Below are 23,399 nucleotides of genomic sequence, written 5' to 3'. Positions count from 1 at the left end.
GAGGCAACAGTGCTAACCACTGTGAGGCAACAGTGCTAACCACTGTGCCATCCTGCCACCTGTGCTAAAAGGCATTTAGCATTCTGAAATACCAGAAAATTATAAACAGGACCACTTCTCACTATTCTCAAGTTACACACCTAGCATATCGAATTAGATTATTTCAATTTTTACTCAAAAGTGAGCATCAACTACTTTCCAACTTTCATTCCTGCATAAAACGTAAAACTATAAAACAGATTAACTGGTGGATAAGAAGGTAGAAATAGGCAAACAAAATGAATTTAAGCAATTAAATTTAACTCTGCCAAATAACCCGATTCAAACGCCAATAAAGATCAAACCACTAACAGGCTGGCACCAAGTTTATGCAGAAATAACCCTCAGATTCAATTCCAATTTAAGGAGTTAGCCGATCTCAAGTTATTAAATGATACAATTTGTTTCTGTGACCTTGGTTGGGAAAAAAAAAAATCAAGAACCAAGGATTACTGTTCCCACTTGAATATCCAGAATGAGTCATGAGATACGAGATACTATGTCCGTAAGAAGGAAAAGAGAGATATGATGGCTTCCATGATCAAGTCAGCTACGAATATTCGTCTGCTCGACTAAGATGAAAAGCAGCAATTTGGGAGACGTGCCAGTCTGAACTACACTTCACGAGGGGGTCACAGGCAGAGGGTGAAAAGAAAACAAACCCAACCCAATTCACCTGACAATCTAGCAAGCTAACGGATATCAATTTTGAACATTCCTCATATGAAGGACCACAACCTTAAATCGTGTTATAAAATGGCAGAGTCTTCCTGAAACATTACATATTATTATAATGAAAAACTCAGTATGACAATTAAAAAGTGAACTTTAAAATTAGCGACGATAAAATTTTCTCTAGTGCCTGAGAATATGCAATTCATTGCACCTTAGCAGATCAGAATAATTCCCTCTGGAAGGTATTCATGTACTTGGGAAAATGCTGCCCATAAAACAGGTGGTGAGAGCCTAGTGCAGTGGTAATTCATAATGTGGCCCCCTCTCCTTCACCTGCAGGCCTTGGCAGCAATGCTGCTCCATTATCTCTTGACTATCATCCATAGCCTGCCAGCTTGGAGATGTTGCCAGAGTCAGGATATTAATCAAAAAAAGAGATAGATATTGTGATTATAAGTGTGAAATGAAAAGTTGGTGAATATCTCTTGTTGACTAACTCTCCTAATGCTTAAATTGATTCAGTCTTGCTATTTCAGTTTTGAGCTGGATATTATCTTGAACTTACATCATTAGCTTCTGGTCATCAGCTACAGATCCAAACAAAGATTCATGCAATAAATGCCAGGAGACATCTTCTACAACCGCAGTATGGCCTGTAAAAATTGTTTTAGCATCTACTATCTTTCCTTCTTTTGGACCTGCACTTATGTCCCAAAGACAGATAGTCTGTGGAAAAAAAAACAGCTGTAATATCTATTTTTTGAAGAAAATCTCAATTATTAAGAAACATAAAACAGCTAAACTACAGAATGTTATCACAAAAGGTTTGATCAAATAGTTGCAATATAACATTAGATTTGAATCACACAGTAATTATAAGAGTCACACAGCACAGAAACAGACCCTTAGGTCCAACCATCCAATGCCGAACATAGTCACAAACTAATCTAGTCCCACCTGCCTGCTCCTGGCTCATATCACTCCAAACCTTTCCTATTCAAGCAAGTGCTTTTTTCAAGTCTTGTAACTGTGCCTAGAGCAATCACTTCCTCAGGATGTTCATTCCACAAACAAGCCACACAGTTAGAAGAAGTGCTCCTTGTGTCTTTATTAAATCTCTCTCTCACCTTAAAAATATGCCCCTTAGTCTTGAAATCCCCATCCTAGGGAAAAGACACATACCATTAATCCTGTCTATACCCTTCATGATTTTATAAACCTCTACAAAAGGTCACCCCTCAAAATCCTATATTCTAGTGAAAAATATTCCCAGCCTTTCTTAACTCATACCTTCCATACCCGGCAACATCCTGGTAAACCTCCTTTGAACCCTCTCCAGCTTAATAATATCCTTCCTATAACAGGGCGACAAGAACTGGACACAGTGCTCCCGAAAAGGCCTCACTAATGTCCTGTATAACCTCAATATGACTTCCCAACTCCTATACTCAAAAGGACTGAGCAATGAAGGCAAGTATGCTAAATGCCTCCTTGAACACCTTGTCTGTATGTGCTGCAAACTTCAAAGCATTATGTACCTGACCCCTAGGTCCCTCTGTTCTACAATATTACCCAAGGCCCTACCATTAAATTGTACAAATCCTGCCCCTGTTGGAATCACCAAAATGCACATACCACACGTTTATCCAGATTCAACTCCATCTGCCATTTTTCCAATCAAGATCCCTTAGAAAACCTTTCTCACTGTCTACTTTGCGGCTGACACCAGAATTGGTGGCAGCCGCAAACTTATTAACCATGCCTTCTATATTCTCACCCAAAATTACTTATATAAAATGACAAAAAAAAGAGGAGGAACAACCGATCCCTGTGGAGCACCACTGGTGACAGGCCTCAAGTCCGAAAAGCAACCTTCTAACACCACTTAATTCTTATAACGTTGAAACCTGCATTAATTTCACATCCCTAATAACCCTTGAACTGAGTGACTGGCTGGGCATTACTGAGGGTAGACAAGAGTGAATCACACTGATGATGATCTGGAGTCACGTACTGACCAGGTATGGTCTGCCACAATGTCAGATTTCCTTCTCTAAAAACAGGATACTCATGAACCAGATGGGTTTTTATGGCAACCAATAATGGTTATGTGGTTACTATTAGGTTTAATTCTAAAGTTAACAATTGAACTTTAAATTCTACAAGCAGCCATGGGTGGGATTTGAGTCAGTCTATCCAGAACATTGCATTGCACCCTGGATTACTAGTCCACTAATATTTTCATTGTGCCACCACTATTACCTACAAATAAAGCATTTACAGTTTTGCTGACAAGCATGCTTTCTGTATGAAACAAACATTCAAGTGTCTCTGACTGGTCAAAAAAGGAAAACGCTGAAGTAATATGTGCACCTACATGATCATCCGAAGCACTGAGAAGATGTCCACTTAGGTTTGGGTTCCAGGAGAGACCATATCCTTCTTTTTGGTGGCCACGCAGTCGAAGATCAGGGTTACATTCACCACTGGGATCTAACTCAGAAAAAATATCAGCTCCAGACAATGAAACAAAGAAATCTATGCCATGTTAAAATCAACGTTTTATTTCAGAATTGTATGGTAGCAAAATTTCTTTTAGTTTTAACAAAAACATGATGTTATTATTTGAACTATTCAAAGAATGTTAACTCTGCTTCGCAATCCAACTTCAAACTAGTCAATACTAGTAGTAAATCAAAATGGCAACTGAATGTGTCATTATTTTAACCAAGGAAAGCACATTAGTTAAACAGCAAAAGACACTTTGTATACAAAATATCTCCTCAGGAGATTCACAGAAGGCCAGAAAAAAAAAGGGTGACCAAAAGTTTAAATCAAGAGGTGAGCTTTAAAGGTGTATCTTAAAAAGAAAAAGAAAAAAAAAAAAAAAAAGTGGCAGAGATGCTTAGGGAAGGAATTCCACAGCTTTGGGTTTGATAAGAAACTGAAGGAATGCCTGCCAATGGTAAAGCAGTTAAAACTGATATGCAGAAACTGCCCGAATCAAAAGGAGTACAAGGATTTCAGAGAGTTGTATGACTAGAGGATGTTGCAGATAGGAGTGATAAAATTCCCGCTAAAATATTGAAAAAAACTCAAGGAAGTTTGATTGTATACTTTAAAGAAAAAACAAATCTATATAAACGTTTAATTCTTTTGTTCAGAGATCAATTGTGTTATTCAAATAATTACCCCATCTTCATTCATTATGAAGCCTTTCTACAAGTACAATATTTTCAATCCGTTCTCCCATCAACACAAATCGTAAATACTACTTTCACCACAAGCACCTAACTCTCTTACATATATGTTTCATAAAGTGGACTTCACAGTGGTATAAAGTACCTGGTTCATTGTTACAACAATCTGCTTCACTAACATAACCCAATCAAGACATCTTAAGCAAGTTTCACATTTCTCACAACCATTCTTCGCAAAGTCACCACGGAACTGACTTCTGTCAAAGTTGGTTTCGGGAGGTGCTATCCTCCTTCCAGCCTACTCTTTACGTATGTGGCTAGACAGAGTTAAGCTATTCAATCGTGGAGGAGGGGTGGAAAACTAGAGTTGACAAAGGATGAGCAGACACCACACAAAAATGTCAAAACTACCAAATTATCATAAATCTGAATTTGTTAATGAATATCTCCCAGTAAAATGCCACTCCTCTCCAAGCTTGACTAACATGAATTAGGTCCCACAAAGTAGCTCAACAATAATACCCTGGCATGGTCCAGCAAGCTGCTCAGCTGTAAACAACTACAGAACACTATATACGTTAAGTACTTATAGAATTGGTGAAGACAACTCAGGTATCAGATCTAGACTGATCTTATTTCAAAATCCCAGTTCTAGTGGTTGAACAAGGCTTCTCTCATTAACCTTGGAGCATTGGAATTGTTCTCTCAAAACTAGTCAAACCACAAATAGACGGAGTTATAACCTGACATATTTAGCAACTAAATCCTCAGACTTGTCCATTGTTAGCCTTTGCCATGCCTGTATCCATCAGCAGGGAGGTGGATCTGTAGTGGTATGGTTCTGAGAGATGTTGGAATTTTTAACATTAACTCAAGAATCTAAGAAACCCCATTACTTTAGGCAAAGGAAACCTGCAAAATGAAGATCACACATTATCCAACCACCACCTCAACTGTCACAGCAGCCCAAGGGCCAGTGCTGAAGAAGTTCACTCAAAAGACTTCTGTGCTCAAGTATTAAAGACACACTGGGTGGGTAGACCTCAATGTTCATCATCAAGGATAGCTCAGTAATATCATTAGTAATCAAGACCTAACTGTTTTAAAAATATACCTGTCAGGTTGGGGGGATGGAGGGGAACCAGCAGCAATAAGTATTGAAGCTGAAACAAAGTTATTTGACCTTGCCTTCAGTTCTGACTGAAACAAATGAGTTGTTGCCTGACAGTTTTATGACAATTATATTGCCCTTGAAAAGGCAAGATCTCATCTGATGAGGAAATCCTAATTTTAAGTATTTAATGGCACAACTGTGCCAAGTGGAGGAGACTATAGATAAAATCCAAGATCCACTAAATAATGCAGACCACCAGCAGCAAAACTGCACAGAAACCCTGCCTGGAACATAATGACTTCACAAACGCATTGCTCTTTTGTCCATCAAACCATTACATTAATGTAGGTTCAACAGCGAGCATAGATGTTGGAAGTAGCACTAATTTACTGTGTTCAAATGAAATATCAACTCAGTGAAGCTACAGGTTCGATGCAAAAAGCACAAGGCTACAAAAAAAAAACTAAGCAGGCACACAACCTACAGATCAAAGTAAAATGCTTATACAATATATCAGCCTTAGCTCACAGTTAGTAATTTCCAGAGTCAATGCTGTGGGTTCAAGCCCACTCCAGAGGCTGAAACAAACAAGCAAATCTAGGCTGACAGTACAATGCTAAAGGGAATTCCTGCACTGCCAAACATCCCACCTTTTGTACAAGGAGTTAAAGTTAGACCCCACGTCCTGCCTCAGGTGAACAGAAAAGATCCTACATCATTACTCGAGGTGAATTGGCCCAAAGCTGTTCCTTGATTATTGCTAAAACAGCTTACATGGCCATTTCACTCTTTGCTGATCGTAGAATCTTTGCATACATTCCAACAGCAGCTACCTTGTAGTTATTAACAAGGTGCTACACAAATGTTAGGATCTAGTAGAAGTCAAAAACCCTGAGCTCTATTATAAAAGGTGAAGTTTGTAATATTCAAGGTGCTGCCTCCACCCATGGTTTATAATTTGCTTACTGCTGTTGGAATGTGAGTAAGGATTCGCAATAAGCAAAGAGCAAAATGGCCATGTAATCTGTTTTAATAATGACAGAGGGCCAGTTTACCTCAGAGTAATGAGTTAAGATCTTTTCCATTCACCTGATACAGAAAATAGGGCCTAACTTTAAGTCCTCATCCAAAAGGGCGGAACATTTAGCAGCACAGGGACTCTTTTTATAGTGTACTGAAAAGTCAGCCTAGATTGTTTCAACCTCTGGAGTGAGCTTGAATTGACAGCATTGACTCTAAAAATTACTATCCATGAGCTATGGCTAACATCTTGTACAAGTGTTTTTCTTTGATCTGTTGGTTGGGTGCTTCTCAACATTTTGCATTGAACTGTAGCTTCATTAGGTTGGTATCTTGTTCCAAGTCAGTAGGTTAGTGTTACTCCTAACATTTACATTCACTACTGAACTTGCATTAAATCTGGTATTTGATGGACAGAAGTGCAACGAGTTTGATAAATCATTGTTTTTCCAAGCAGGGTTTCTGTGATTTTGCTGCTAGTGACCTGCAATATTTAGTGGATCTTGAATTTATCAGTACTCTATGCCACTTGGCACAGTTGTAGTGCAACTAAATACTCAGTGCTTTACATGAACAACAATTCTCTTTTTGTTGATCTGCCCTACGGTCGTACTTTTAACGAAAACGAACCAGCTTAATGCAAAATTGTGGAATTGCACCCTTCTACAAAAACACCACATTGCACTAGGAACCATTCTTAAAAAGAATCCTTCATAGAATCATACAGTACAGAAGAGGCCCTATGGCCCATCAAGTCTGTTTGGCCATAAATATACAACCTACTATAGGCCTATAGCCTTGAATGGAATGACATTTTAAGAGCTCATCAAAGTACCTTTTTGAAAGGTTGTGTGGTTTCCTGCCTCACTACCCTTCCAAGCAGTGTATTCCAGATCACCTCTCTGGGTGAAAGTGTTTTCCCTTAAATCCCTTCTAAATCTCCTGCCTTTCACTTAAAATCATGTCCCTTCAAATAAGGGGAGCAGCTGCTTTCTATTCGCCACCCATGTCTCCTCAATCATATAGACCTCCATCAGCTCCCTCCTCAACCTTTTCTGCTCTAAAGAAATCAGCCCAAGCTTATCCAATCTGTCTTCATAGCTGACATGCCCCATCCCAGGTAACGTCCTGGTCAATCTCCTTCGCACTTCCTATAGTGTAGTGACCAGAACTGCACAGTGCTCCAGCTGTTCCTAACCAAATTTCTGTACAGCTCCAAAATGATCTCCTCACACTTAAAAATCATGACCCCAAGAGTGATTCAGGTAAGCGTCCGAGGCCTTCTGAACTACCCCATCAACCTGTCCTGCCAGCTCAGGGATCTGTGAACAAGCACCCCAAGATTCCTTTGAGCTCCTAAGTGTCTTGTCATTCATCAAGTACTCCCTTGTCTTGTTTTTTCTTCCAAAGTGCAACACTATATAATGGGAAATTTTTCCAGCTTAAAATCCGGACAATGTTTCAACGTGAACGAAGTAATTATTTACTGATTGCTGGATACCCAAAAATTTCTCATTAAATTACATTTTGCATCCTGTTCAGCTTAGAGAAAACAAAATAGGCATCACCATCTTAAGTTAGATTGTACTGGGACATTGACACAAAACATACCTAAACTCCAAAATAAAAAGGAAGCCACTGTACATCATGTAATACTTATGACAATTTAGTAATCTCCAATCCTAAGTATCTCAGTGTCTGGGATATCCCAGTAAAAGTGCACAAAACGATCTGTGAGCAAAGGGGAATGTAAACAGACAGCAGGGTATTATTTCCACTCCAAGTCCCCAACCTCTATATTTTCACGACCCCAATGCCACCATGCATACCCAACTTCTCCAGCCACTTCCCTACTGTAATCTCCCACACCCCAAGCCCACTAAAACCCACCACACATTCTCCAACTCAGCATCCATTCCCCAAACACTCACTTCTTCACAAAACTTCCCATTCTAGAGATTCAATCTCACCTAATTCAAACTATCCACAATTTCAATTCCATGATTCCTCCCAGCTAATTGCACCTTTCTTCTGGTGACAGCATTGTGATGTGCTTCATGGAAAAGGTGGGAAATTATTGGGTTGAACATGAATGAGGCCAGCAGTTTGACATTAGTTACACAGTGTTTCACCAAAGGGCTTGTTCTCATTGGGGTGTACTGCCACAGGAGACAGAAAATCATTCATTTCAGCAACTGGTGACAACACAAGACAGGAAACCCCAGTTGCAGGAAATTGTGAGACGCTTCATTGTATGGCCCAGCTTCCATTTTTGGTAGAACAGGACATTCTTTAAGCAGAATCTGTACTGGCAGAGGAACCAGGTGTTCAATCCCATACCCGACAGCTACGTTTTAAAATGTAAATGGACTTGAAATATCAATGCTGTTCCTGGTTTTGAAGTGCAGTTGAAACTGTTACAATTAGTGGCTCCACAATCAGTGCAGCATTCATTACCTGGCTTAGATGGATGCTTGGTATAGTCAAAGACAAGCACATCAGAGGTGGGGGTTTTAGTGGCAATGATGCACGGATTCTGTGGCATATAACGTGCTCGGTTCACTTCACCTTCATGATTGATTTTAATTTCAATTTCTATTTTTCCACTCACAGATCCAAATCCTCCAAATTCTGAAAAAGAATATCATGATGCATTTAGACCACTTAAAATCACAAAAGAACCAACGGAATTATAAACAGAAAAGTCTTAGGGAAAAAAAAAATCTAGGCCTGCAGTAGTTCAGTAAACTATTCAATAAAGTATTCTCAATTCAGTTTCCTATTTTGATGTTTAAGAAAAAAAGCAATAACCACCCCCCCATGGGGAAAAATAAAAGGGAAAAACTGGCCAGAAAGCATTCAATGCAACTATCATACAAGACCTGTTGGCCCTGCCTAGAAAGCGTACAGAGGAAGAAATATTGGGAAGGTACAAGTCATGAAAGATAAAGTTAGTATTGGTGACAATTGTAGTTTGTTTTTATGCTAAGGCATAGCAGATTAGGCACTGGACTTTTGGACCCAAGATCAAACTTAAAAGGAGATGGAGGACTTTTGCGCACTGCTGTCAAGTAATGGCAGACACACTCAGCAGGTATGGAATATTTCTTCTCTGCTTCGCATGCACTGAAGCAGTCAATAAAAAATGAGTGCATGTAGAGTCACAGAATCAGAATTGCACAGCACAGAAACAGACCCTTCGGTCCAACTCATCCAGGCTAATCAGATATCATAAAATAGTCTAGTCCCATTTGCCAACATCTGTCCCATATCCGTCTAAATCCTTCCTATTCATATATTCATCCAGATGCCTTTTAAATGTTGTAATTGTACCAGCCTCCACCACTTCTTCTGGCAGCTCATTCCATATACACACACCACCCCGCATGAAAAAGTTGCCCCTTAGGTTCCTTTCATATCTTTCCCGCTCACCTTAAAACTGTGCCCTCTAGTTTAGAGCTCCTCTACCCTGGGGAAAAGATGTTAGTTATTCACCCTATCCATGCACCTCATGATTTTATAAACCTCAATTAGGTCACCCCTCAGCCTCCAACACTCCAGGGAAAACAGCCCCAAACTATTCAGTCTTTCCCTATAGTTCAAACGCTCCAAACCTGGCAACACCCTTGTAAATCTTTCCTGAAACCTTTCAAGGTAAGCAACATCCTTCCTATAGCAAGGAGACCAAAATTGAATGCAGTATTCCAGAAAAGTGGCTTAACCAACGTTCTGTACAGCCGCAACACAACGTCCGAACTCCTATGCTCGATGCATTGACCAATAAAGGCCAGCATACCAAATGCCTCCTTCACTATCCTGTCTACCGGTGACTCCACTTTCAAGAAACTTTGAATCTGCACCCAAGGTCTCTTTGTTTGGCAATACTTCCCAGGGCCCCACCATTGACGTACAAGTCCTGCTCTGATTTGCCTTACCAAAATGCAACACCTTACATTTATCTCAATAAACCCCATCCGCCACTTCTCGGTCCATCAGCCCATCTGAACAATGGCAGCTGTACTCCGAGATAATCTTCTTCACTGCCCACTACACCACCAACTTTGGCGTCACTTGCAAGCTTACCTATACCTCATATTCGCATCCAAATCATTTATATAAATGACAAAAAGCACATATCCTTGCAACACACCATTGGTCACAGGCCTGCAGTCCAAAAAACAACCCTCAACGACCACCCTCTCTGTCTCCTACCTTCAAGCTAACTTTATAACCAAATGGCTAGCTCCACGTGATCTAACCTTGCTAACCAGTCTACCATAGAGAACCTTGTTAAGTGCCTTGCTGAAGTCCATGTAGACAATGTCCACTGTTTATAATTTAGCTATATATCGTATACAAAACAGTCATCCGTGCCCTTCAATCAGCCTCCCACCCACCCCTGCCAACTTAATTTAAAATAACAAGTGAGAAGTTATTTTGCAGCCCAAAAGATTTTGAAGCAGAGTTCCACAGCAAGGGTCCCAGGCAATTGAAGGCAATACCCACTAACGATAGGTGAAGTGAGGGATATAAAAGATTGTTGGAACAAAGTAAAAATACCAAAAATTACACTTCAAAAAGTAGAGAAAAATTAATGGGATGGTGGTCAGTTAAATATGCTAAAGACACAGGGGCAACTAATTTAAAGTTAATCAACAAAAGCTTGATCAACACTGTTTCTTGTGGTTTCAGTGGACAAGTAACTATGTTCAAAACTGTATGTAGCTCAAATACAATGTTTAAGGATACCATATCATCACAACACATACCTCCCTTCTCACTATCATAGTGAGAAGCATCAAACTGAGCATCATCATTGGGGATCTGAACACTTGCAATGACCAAATGATTCTGTTCATCAGATGTATGCGTCCCAAGCACCAAACGATGAACACTATAGTCTTTTCCTTCAGGCCTACATAGAAAACAAAGTTATTTTTTTAAAAATAAAGTAATTAACCTGGAAAATCAAGCTGCACAGAATTAGAAGAGTGATCAAAACTAATACTGCTCCTTATAACAATAAAGTTATTAATTTCTGCCATGAAAACTCAGGGGCCCTTGCTCTAATCTTCATCTGATATCACAGGAATGCTGATGCTTTCCCATCAGCCGAAGGACTAGTCGCATAGAATATGTTCTAGAATACAATACAATTAGTTCCGGAGCTACATTAGGAGGAACATTAATCTATGTTACGGATAGTGGAAGTCAATCGTATCATCGTCAGGAGGTCTATAGTGCAGAAAGAGGCCCTAAAGCCCATCAAGTCTGCAGTAGATAGAAACCACTACTCAACTATTCTAATCCCATTTTCAAGCATTTGGCCCATAGCCTTGTATGCCTTGGCAGTGCACATGTACATCCAAAGACTTCTCAGAAGTTATGAGGATTACAGTCTTTACCATCCCTACAGGCACGGAGTTCCAGATTCCCATCACCCTCTGGGTGGAACTTTTTTTACCCCCCTCACATTCCTTCGAAATCTCCTGCCCCTTACTTTGAAACTATACCCCTTGGTCATTGATTCCTTCCACTAAGAGGAAAGTTTCTTCCTGTCCACCCTATCTACAGCCCTCAATTAAACATATCTCAAATCGTGGCAGCCCCCCCACTCCCAAGCCTCATCTGCTCCAAGGTAAACAACCCAAATCTATCTAATCTATCTTCATAAATTTTCCAGCCTGGGCAACAGCCTGGTAAATCTCCTCCGCACCTTCTTCAGAGTAATCACATTCCCCCTATAATGTGCAGTTTGGAAATCACACAATATTCTAGCTGTGACCTAACCAATGTTTTATACAGTTCCAGTATCACCTCCCTGCTCTTAAACTCTGTTTTGGCTAATAAAGACTAGTAATGTCACCAAATTAAAAGCAGTGAAATAAGACACTCAATATCCTTGCTTTCATTTTACGACTGGAAAAGTTGTAGTTTTGTAGTTCTTATTTTGCATTAATGAAGTTTGCTCAAGGGATGCCACCACAATTTAAGATTTGATACATTGCCAGCTTATAACAGTGAAGGTGGTTATCTAAAGATTATAGAGATCCTGACCAATTGGGTCAATGGACTGAGGAGTGGCAGATGGAGTTTAATTTGGTTAGATGTGAGGTATTGCATTTTGGTAGTACAAACAAGGACAGGACTTGGACAGTTAATGGTAGGGCCCTGGGTAGTGTTGTACAGAAAGACCAAGGGGTTCAGGTACATAATTTTTTGAAATTTGTGTCACAGGTAGACAGGGTGGTTAAGGTGGCGTTTAGTATGCTTACCTTCATTGCTCAGACCTTTGAGTACAGGAGTTGGGACGTCATGTTGAGGTTGTACAGGATGTTGGTGAAGCCTGCTCTGGAGTACTGTGTGCAGTTCTGGTCACCCTGTTATAGGAAGGACGTTATTAAACTGGAAAGGGTTCAGAAAAGATTTACCAGGACGTTGCTGGGAATGGAGGTTTGAAATATAAAAATAGACCGGAAAGACTGGGACTTCTTTCACTGGAGCGCAGGAGCTTCAGAGGTGACCTTATTGATTTTTATAAAATCATGAATGATTGACACTGACATGCGTCTTTTCCCTACGGTGGGTGGGTGGGGGAGTTAAAAACAAGGGGGCATATTTTTAACGTGCTAGGAGAAAGATTTTAAAAAGGACATTATGTGCAACTTTTGTACACAGAGTAGTTCATGTATGGACTGAAGTTACAAAGAAAGCGATGGATGCAGGTACGGCTACAACATTTAAAAGACTACTGTATAGGTTCACGAATAGGAATGGTTTGGAGAGATATGGGCCAAACACAAGCAAGGTGGGACTAGTTTCGTATGGAAACATGGTCGGCATGGAGTGATTAGACCAAAAGGTCTGTTTCCACCCTGTATGACTCTACAACTATAACAAAGCTGTCAATAGTTCTGCGTGGGTTAATTAGAACAGCAAGACATGTAGAGCACATTATAATATATAGAAGTTAAAAAAAAGCTGAAGATAAACCAAGTAGATATATTCTAATAGTTACATTTTAATTACATAGCTTTTCTTCATTCCCACACATACTTGCAAGTCACCAGTAAATAAAATGCACATTATGACACTCATGCAATGGCGCAGCATATTATTTAACAGTAACGAGACTCGACTGATAGAGACAGTTGTAGAGCACAGAAACAGACCTTCAGTCCAACTTGCCCATACCGACCAATATCCAAAATTAATCTAGTCCCATTTGCCAGCATTTGGCCCACAAACCCTTCCTATTCATGCACCCATCCAGATGCCTTTTAAATGTTGTATTTGCACCAGCCTCCACCACTTCCTCTGGCAGCTCATTCCATACAGCACACCACCCTCTGCGTGAAAAAGTTGCCCCTTAGCTCCCTTTTATATCTTTCCCTTCTCACCTTAAACCTGTACCCTCTAGTTTTGGACTCCCCTACAGTGGGAAAAAGACCTTGGCTATTCACCATATCCATGCCCCTCGTGATTTTATAAACCCCTCAGCCTCTGAAGCTCCAAGGAAAATTGCCCCAGCCTATTCAGCCTCTCCCTACAGCTCAAATCCTCTAGCCCCAGCAAAATCCTTGTAAACCTTTACTGAACCCTTTCAAGTTTAACACTTTTCCTAAAGCAGGAAGGACAGAAGTGAACACAGCATCCTAAACGTCATGTACAGCCCTAACATCCCAACTCCTATACACAATGCACTGACCAATAAAAGCAAGGGTACCAAATGCCTTCTTCACTATCCTGTCTACCTGCAATTCCACTTTCAAGGAACAATTATCTGTACCCCAAGGTCTCTTGGTTTGGCAACACTCCCCAGGATGCTACAATTAAATTTATACATTTTGCCCTGATTTGCCTTACCAAAAATGCAACACCTCACATTTATCTAAAGTAAACTCCATCTGTCACTCCTCGACCCACCTGATCATGGTTCTGTTGTATTCTGCGGTAACTTTCTTCACTGTCCACCACACCTCTTGATCAAACTGTGCTAACCAGTCTAACCTGGTATGTTCTTTCATGGGATGAAATTGCCACTAGCAATGTCAACATTCATTGGCCATCACAAATTGTCCTTGAACTGAGTTTGCCTAGGTCATTTGAGAGAGCAGTTAAGAGGATTGAATAGCTCTTTTATCAGTCTATGAATATTGACAATCTACTAGACTCAAGACATGAGTTGGTGCACTTTTCCAAATTAAGTTGAGCAAAATGAACAGGAAGTAAAGTAGGAATGTCCAGGACATTTTGGTTGGCAGGCTACGACGAGCAAAAATAATTCTTAAGCAGCTCAAAAGTATGGATGCTGAAAAAATATAGCTTTTCCCTGGCTGGGAACACAGTCATTGTCTCAAAATGACAAGAAAGCAAGATGGTAACTAGAGGGAGGGTAGGGCCTCTTAAAGATCAAGGAGGTCGTCTTTGTGTTAAACGCCAGGAGATGGGAGAGAAACTAAAATGAATATTTTGCATCAGTTGTTATGGTGGAGAACAAAATGAAGTCTAGAGAATGCAGAGAAATAAACTTTGTTTTAAAAACAGTTCACATTAGATAAAAGGAAGTCTGGGAGGTCTTAAGAGAATGGTGGATAAATCTCTGGGACTTGACTTAATGTATCCCAGACATTGTGGGAAGTAAAGGGAGGAAATTACAAGACCCCTTGCAGAAATATTTGAATCCATAACTACCAGTGAGGTGCCTGATGACTGGAAGGTGGCTACAGTTGTAGCTTTGTTTAAGAAAGGTTGCCAGGAGAAACCGTGGAACTATAGACCTGCGAGTCTGACTTCACTTGTGGGTAAATTGTTGGAGACAATTATAAAAGACAGGATTGATGGATATTTAAAGGCAAATATTGATTAAGGATAGTTAGAATGGTTTAGTGCAAGGAAAATCATGTCTCACAAACTTGATTTTTTTTAATAAGTTACCAAAAAGGTTGATGAGGGCAACGCAGTTGACATTGTTTATTTGGACTTCAGTAATGCCTTTGACGAGGTTCTGCATGGCAGAATAATTAGTACAGTTAGGTCACATGGGATTCAGGGTGAGATTGCCAACTGAATGCATAATTGGCTTAACAGCAGGAGACAGAATAATGGTGGAGGGTTGCTTTTCATGCTGGAGGCCTATGACCAGCGGTGTTCCACAGGGATCAGCATTGGGTCCACTTTATGTTTGTCACTAAGATAAATAATTTGGATGAGAATATAGAAGGTATGGCTTTTAAGTTTGCAGACAACAGCAAAATTGGTAGCACAGTAGACAGTGAAGAAAGTTTTCTAAGATTAGAGGGATCTCGATCAAATGGGTCAATGGGCTGAAAAATTGCAGATTTTGTTCAATCTGGGTAAAGACAAGGTACTGCATTTTGGTACAACAAACAAGGATAGGGCTTATACAATTAATGGTAGGGCCTTGGGTAGTGTTGTAGAACAGAGGGATCTAGTGGGGACAGGTACATAATTCTTTGAAGTTTGCATCACATATAGACAGTGGTTGAAAAGGCATTTGGCACCCTTGCCATCATTGCTCAATCCTTTGAGTTGGGACTGCACAGGACATTGGTGAGGCCTCTTCTGGAAAACTACATCCAGTTCTGGTTGCCTAGTTATATGAAGGATTTATGAAACTGGAGAGGGTTCAGAAGAGATTTACCAGGATGTTGCCGGATATGGAAGGTTTGAGTTGTAAGGAAAGACTGGCTAGGCTGGGACTTTTTTCAAGGGAGCGTAGGAGGTTGACAGGCAAGCTGAGAGAAGTTTATAAAATAATGAGGGGTATAGATCGAGTTAATGGTAGTTGTCTTTTCCCTAGGATAGGAATTTCAAGAGTAGGGGGCAGATTTTTAAGGTGGGATGAGAGAGATTTTAAAAAGACAGGACACAAAATTAATTTTTTTTTTAGAAAAGCAGGGTGGTTCGCACGTGGAATGAACATCCTGAGGAAGCGGTGGATGCAGGTACAATTACAACATTTAAAAGACATATTTAAATAAGTACGCGAATAGGAAAGATTTGGAGGGATCCGGCAGGTGGGACTAGTTTAGTTTTGGATTGTTTGGCATGAACTAGTTGAACCAAAGGGTCCGTTTCCATGCTTTATGACTGACTGCCATTCTGACTGATGAGGACAGATATCAACATTGAAAGGGCTGAACTTTTGTAAATCCCTACCACGTAAAAAGCTGTGGGTATTGTCATCGATTATACTCAGGATAGAGACTGGGAGATTTTTAGATCCTAGAAAAATTAAGGGAGGTGGGAATAGTAAAGAAAGGTGAATTTGAGGATTACCAGTCACGTTCTTATTTGAATGGCAGAGCAGGTTCAAAAGGAACACGTTGTCTACTTCATCTCTATTGTACTGTTCCTGCACAAGGAATGTAACTTAATTTGGTTTAGATTATCACTTGTACATCCTGTTCCTTAGTTACACTAACCCAAAGGAAAAATACAGCAGCACTGTAATGTAAACATTTGAATTAAAGTTACTTGTCTTTACGCCTCAAACAAGAATACCATTTTAACACCTTACAAAAATAACAGGGAACATTAACAAAATGTAGCAACAAAAACAATAGAATCAAATTACCTGGTAACATCAGGAAGCCACTGTACAGTAAGACTTGGCCATTCTAATGCATGTGTCATAACGAGATCATAGAGAAATGGAGTATTCTTCTTCCATATTTTATATTCCTCATTGATCACACGCTCTTCCACTGCGTCGTCATAAACTGAAAGAACAGTTTGCTTATCAATTCTTGTTCACAGTCATAGCTTCCATAATAAAAATTGTTCAATTAAGTAAAAATCACATTCTTATATCATATTTAAAAACTACTTTATGATCAGAACCATTAATGGTTAACCGTTACAGCAAGACCAAAAACTGTTGCATTTGCCTGAAGAACAACACTGATGTCAGGCATTTTAACTAATTACATTTTCAAAGTTTTATGCAAGTTTCTGTACAATATTTTGGAAATTTAATTCTATAAATGCATTGTGGGCCTCTCTGACACTGCACCGCATTCTCTCTATTCCCCCATTCAAATTGTCTTCACTCACCACTTTTCAAAGTGACTCAATATTTCAGTGGTATTTATTCTAATCAGTAGATCATCTCATTTACAAAACAAAAGACAGGTTATCAAGAATATTTTGTTCCATATTTGTAAAAACTTTGTATTTATACACAGCTGCTGGCATGAGAAACAGTTAATAGGAGTATAATCAAACAAAAACTGAAATGTTATTTCCCATTTTTGTTCATCCTTCCCACTCATCATACCAAAGCCCAAAACTCAATCATCTTAAAACACTGTCTAAACCGACTCCCTGTTTTCAAACATCTACAAAGTCTCAAATTTCTATGGTTTTGCTAAATTACACTGACTCATAATCCATTAATTGTTAAGAACCACCTCCCTATTTTCACACTATCAGTGGCTTGGGTCCACTAAAATGTCTAATCCAGGCTATAAAACGTCATTAAAGGCAGTGCTATATTTTCAGAAATGCCATTTTTTGATGGCACTTTAAAGATGAATTTTGTCTATCCCCATCTGATAGGCATGACACTATATAAAGAGGAAAGGCATTCTCTCAATGTTTCAATCAACCAACACTGGAACAATACAATTTATTCTGCCGCCATTTACACGTAGCACACATAGTGCAATGGAAGTGCCCCTATCTCTGACCCGAGGCTTGGGTTCAAGGCCAGCTCCAGTAGCGTGCGATGTGATTTCTGAATAGGTTGATTAGAAAATATCTATTGTTTAGGCAAGATTACTGTTCTGTGCATTGGTTACTATGGTTCCTTCATTACAGGTGACAGATCCCAAAATCATTTATTTGTCTGAAAACTGCTCTGACTCTCAAGGACAAGAAACACTGAAAATGTATTAACAAAGGTGTAGAGCTGGATGAACACAGCAGGCCAAGCAACATCGTAGGAGCAGGAAGACTGATGTTTCTGGCCTAGACCCTTCATCAGAAATGGGGGAGGGGAAGGGGGTTCTGAAATAAATAGGGAGAGAGGGGGAGGCGGAAAGAAGTTGGATAGAGGAGAAGATAGGTGGAGAGGAGACAGACAGGTCAAAGAGGCGGGGATGGAGCCAGTAAAGGTGAGTGTAGGTGGGGAGGTAGAGAGGAGATAGGTCAGTCCAGGGAGGACGGACAGGTCAAGGGGGCGGGATGAGGTTAGTAGGTAGGAAATGGGGGTGCGGCTTGAGGTGGGAGGAAGAACAGGTTAGGGAGGCAGGGACGAGCTGGGCTGGTTTTGGGATGCGGTAGGGGGAGGGGAGATATTGGACACTAAAAACCGTAAGTACAGTAAACTTACTGGTGCCTACCACCCAAAACGGGCTTCCTCCACCTGCCAAATCCCCAGCCGTACCCAGGATCTTCCCCACAATGTGCCCGCCGCCATTGGCCATGAGGCCACTGTCGGAGAACCCACAGATGACGTCACATCCGCCACCGCCGGGTACCCCACTTCCGGGACAGCGAACGCCATTGCTGCTGATGCCACACCTCCATTTCCAAGGCCAACACCACAGACACTGAAGACACACCTACCGTCACCGCTGCTGCCGCCGCCTACCCCGCTCCGCCCATCACCAATGCGGACGCAACCCCGCCCGCCGCCTCCACAGCCAGCAGCTCCAGAGGAGACAGCAACACTCAGCCCTGCCGAGTCTTCACCATCCCCCCAGACCTCCACCTTACTGATGACGAATGGTCAGTCCTCAGTAAAGGGCTCACCTTTGTCCCCCTCCACCCACACATCAACGAATACTGGTCATGTTTGGACATGGAGCAGTTTTGCCGCCGCTCCACGCTTACTTCTTCAACCGTGAGCCTAACCCTCCCTCTACTGACCCCTTCTCCCGCCTCCAACACACCCCCTCCGCCTGGACACCACCCCAAGGCCTCCTACCCTCCCTCGACCTCTTCATCTCCAACTGCCGTCGAGACATCAATCGCCTCAACTTCTCCACCCCTCTCACCCACTCCAACCTCTCCCCAACGGAACGTGCAGTCCTCCGCTCCAATCCCAACCTCACCATAAAACCCGCGGACAAGGGAAGCGCAGTTGTAGTATGGCGCACTGACCTCTACATCACCGAGGCCAGATGTCAACTCTCTGACACCTCCTCCTACCGCCCCCTTGATCAGGACCCCACCCCCAAGCACCAAACCATCATCTCCCAAACCATCCACAACCTCATCACCTCAGGTGACCTCCCACCCACAGCCTCCACCCTCATCATTCCCCAACCCCGCACCGCCCACTTCTATCTCCTTCCCAAAATCCACAAACCTGACTGCCCTGTTCGACCCATTGTGTCCGCCCGCTCCTGCCCCACTGAACTTATCTCCACCTATCTCGACTCCATTTTCTCCCCCTTGGTCCAGGAACTCCCTACCTACGTCCGTGACACCACCCACGCCCTCCACCTCCTCCAGAACTTCCAATTCCCCAGTCCCCAACACCTCATCTTTACCATGGACGTCCAGTCCCTATACACCTGCATTCCCCTTACAGATGGTCTAAAGGCCCTCCGTTTCTTCCTGTCCCGCAGGCCCGACCAGTCCCCCTCCAGTGACACCCTCATCCGCTTAGCCGAACTCATCCTCACCCTCAACAACTTCTCTTTCAATTCCTCCCACTTCCTACAGACAAAGGGGGTGGCCATGGGTACCCGCATGGGCCCAAGCTATGCCTGCCTCTTTGTAGGTTACGTGGAACAATCCCTCTTCCGTAGCTACACTGGCCCTAAACCCCATCTCTTCCTCTGTTACATTGACGACTGTATCGGCACCGCCTCGTGCTCCCACGAGGAGCTCGAACAGTTCATCCACTTCACCAACATCTTCCACCCCAACCTTAAGTTCACCTGGACATCTCTAATACCTCTCTCTCCTTCCTGGACCTCTCTGTCTCCATCTCGGGCAACCACCTAGAAACCGATATCCATTTCAAGCCCACCGACTCCCACAGCTACCTAGAATACACCTCCTCCTACCCACCTTCCTGCAAAAATGCCATCCCCTATTCCCAATTCCTTCGCCTCCGCCGCATCTGCTCCCAGGATGAGGCATTCCACTCCCGTACATCTCAGTTGTCCTCGTTTTTCAAGGACCGCAACTTCCCCCCACCCCTCTCAATGGTTGAGAACGCCCTCAACCGTGTCTCCCACATTTCCCGCAACTCATCCCTCACACCCCCTCCCTGCAATAACAATCAAAACAGAATCCCCCTCGTCCTCACGTACCACCCCACCAACCTCCGGATCCAATGCATCATCCTCCAGCTGCAATCCGAACCCCCTACCAAAGACATTTTTCCCTCCCCACCCTTATCTGCTTTCCGGAGGGACCACTCTCTCCTTGACTCCCTTGTCCACTCCACACTCCCCTCCAGCCCCACCACACCCGGCACTTTTCCCTGCAACCGCAGGAAGTGCCACACCTGCCCCTACACCTCCCCCCTCACCCCCATCCCAGGCCCCAAGAAGACTTTCCACATCAAGCAGATGTTCACCTGCACATCTGCTAATGTGGTATACTGTATCCGCTGTACCCGTTGTGGCCTCCTCTACATCGGGTAAACCGAGCGGAGGCTTGGGGACCACTTTGCAGAACACCTACGCTTGGTTTGCAATAAACAACTGCACCTCCCAGTCGCGAACCATTTCAACTCCCCCTCCCATTCCTCAGACGACATGTCCATCCTGGGCCTCCTGCAGTGCCACAACAATGCCACCTGAAGGTTGCAGGAACAGCAACTCATATTCTGCTTGGGAACCCTGCAGCCCAATGGTATCAATGTAGATTTCACAAGCTTCAAAATCTCCCCTCCCCCTACCGCATCCCAAAACCAGCCCAGCTTGGCCCCGCCTCTCTAACTTGTTCTTCCTCCCACCTCAAGCCGCACCCTCATTTCCTACCTACTAACATCATCCCGCCCCCTTGAGCTGTCCGTCCTCCCTGGACTGACCTATCTCCTCCCTACCTCCCCACCTACACTCACCTTTACTGGCTCCATCCCCGCCTCTTTGACCTGTCTGTCTCCTCTCCACCTATCTTCCCCTCTATCCATCTTCTATCCACCTCCCCCTCTCTCCCTATTTATTTCAGAACCCCCTTCCCCTCCCCCATTTCTGATGAAGGGGCTAGGCCTGAAACGTCAGCCTTCCTGCTCCTATGATGCTGCTTGGCCTGCTGTGTTCATCCAGCTCTACACCTTGTTATCTCAGATTTTCCAGCATCTGCAGTTCCTACTATCACTGAAAATGTATTAATTGTTTATGGGAAGTTTCAGATTGCATTTAAATCAAAAATTACTTGTCGGAACACTTAAAATAGAAGCAAAATTCCACTCAGCAAATAAATCTAAGCACCTCCCACTGCAACAGATCAGCACATATTGCCACTCAATTATCTCACACTGCAGTACCAGCTCAATGAACTGTACTTGAAAATAAAGCATTTTCTACAATAGGATTCACAACTGCAAGAAGATTAACAGGCTAACAATGGAAGGGGAGGTGGGCAGTGGGCAGAGAGAGAGAGAACCATTGTTCCATCTTAATTATAATAAGATCCATTCACCAGTTCAGACCACCTCCTGAAACACTGACAGGGCATCTCCAATAGTTAGCAAATGATAATGCTGGAAGCAAAGATGAAATGTTTAATAACATATGGCTTCCTTCAAGCTCAGGTGATGCCAGGAGCCTGTGCCTGTCCAGAAGGCTATGTTGGCTGGACCAGACTAAAAATAACACACCAACAAATTACTTCCAGGGATATTAAACAAGCCTTGAAATTGAAATGATACTGAAGTGCTTAAGTAGAAAACAAACCTGGTGGGAAGAACAAACAGAAACAGAAAAACAAGTGGGGCTGACCTTCCCTATTATGGACAGTTACACTGCCCAATTGGAGCACATCAATTGGTGACATGACACTTGGAGCAATCAAGCACTTGGTTGTGTGGTCACATTGAAGCTCCTGAAAACTCTTCATGCTCTGGCACAAGGGAAAGGCAGCTGTGCCTAAGGCCATGTAAATGTTGTTAAAAAGGACAATTAGTGCTTTCCACTCAGTCTTGTGTGCAAGGAAGTCTGTTTTCCAGTCTGCTCTCTCAATCCAGGTTTCTTTTGTCTGGTTTGTGGATGATGAGGCTCTATTTTCAAACCATGAATGTTGATCCCATTTAATTTCATAATTAACAAAAAAAAAGTACAGGTTCAAATGTAATGCACAGTTTCAGGGGATGAGGGAAGCATAAAACTTCAAAACACTGGGGAGGGGTCTCATCAGTTATAGAAGTTATAAACTCCTGCTGGAGATGATCCAGGATTTAGGGCAGTACAGTGGTTAGCACTGCTGCTTCACAACACCAGGGACTCGGGTTTGTTTCCACCATCAGGCGACTTTCTCCCCACATCTGCGTGGAGTTCCTCCAGGTGCTCCAGTTTCCTCCCACAGTCCAAAGATGCGCAGGTTAGGTGGATTGGCTACGCTAAATTGCCCATAGTGTCCAGGGACATTTAGGTTAGTGGGTTAGAAACAGGGAAATGCAGAGGTAGGGGAATGAGTCGGGGTGGGATGCTCTTCAGAGGGGCGGTGTGGACTAGTTGGGCTGAATGGCCTGTTTCCAAACTGTAGGAATTCTATGATGATCAAACTATTCTGCTGAATACAGATTGTATAAGGATCCATTCAGACCTGCAAATTTCAGTGTATTTAAAATAGGCATTACATTTTTTTTTTTAAAAAATCCACATTTATTATTTAGTATATAATGTGGAACATGCAGTATCAGAACAGGCCATTCAGCCCAACCGGTGCATATTCATGTTCCACACGACCCTCCTCTGTCAACATATCCTGTTCCTCTTGTGCCTATGTAGCTTCTCCTTCAATGCACCCGCAGTCTTCACCTCAACCAATGCATCTGGCAGCAAGTTCCACATTCTGAACCCCTTATCTCGGTTCCTCCCGAATTGCCAATCGCTCACTATCTTTGGCTGCTATGACCCTCGGGAACGGTGGGGGAAAGAGGGTTGTTTTTGACACCAAGTTCGCAACAGCTACTGGTCTGAGTGTGTGTGTGAGGGAGAGAGCACGACTCACCCGGACGGCCTACCGGAGGACAAAGTACGGGACCACTGCCTCACTGACATCTCCCCATCCTCCTCGATGTAAATAAAAACTCGACTTTTCCCCAAAGCATCGCACCGTCCCCTGGGAAGCAGAGAGAGAGGGGGTGGGGAATATATAAGCCCCCGTCCCCGGTGTGAGCACCGGCCACCCTACTCCAA

General features: G+C 42.5%; 2 protein-coding genes across 12 annotated transcripts in view; both read right to left on the bottom strand.

Annotated features, from left to right (window-relative positions):
* Positions 1–16,793, bottom strand: part of LOC109928621 (histone-binding protein RBBP7) — a 36,016-nt gene extending 19,223 nt beyond the window's left edge. Inside the window, exons 1-5 of the mRNA XM_048602687.1 lie at positions 16,649–16,793; positions 10,818–10,963; positions 8,506–8,679; positions 3,092–3,207; positions 1,280–1,440 (exon numbers count right to left, since the gene is read on the bottom strand). Of these exons, the coding sequence (XP_048458644.1) occupies positions 1,280–1,440; positions 3,092–3,207; positions 8,506–8,679; positions 10,818–10,963; positions 16,649–16,707 (656 nt within the window). The 5' untranslated portion in view covers positions 16,708–16,793. The remainder of the gene's footprint in view (positions 1–1,279; positions 1,441–3,091; positions 3,208–8,505; positions 8,680–10,817; positions 10,964–16,648) is intronic.
* The window catches only part of reps2 (RALBP1 associated Eps domain containing 2), a 362,214-nt gene that overhangs the window by 251,773 nt on the left and 87,042 nt on the right, over positions 1–23,399 (bottom strand). The gene's annotated exons all lie outside the window — the stretch shown is intronic.

This window comes from Rhincodon typus, chromosome 11, assembly GCF_021869965.1.
Source record: "Rhincodon typus isolate 14 chromosome 11, sRhiTyp1.1, whole genome shotgun sequence".
NCBI lineage: Eukaryota > Metazoa > Chordata > Chondrichthyes > Orectolobiformes > Rhincodontidae > Rhincodon > Rhincodon typus.
This window is presented reverse-complemented; position numbering and strand designations above follow the sequence as displayed.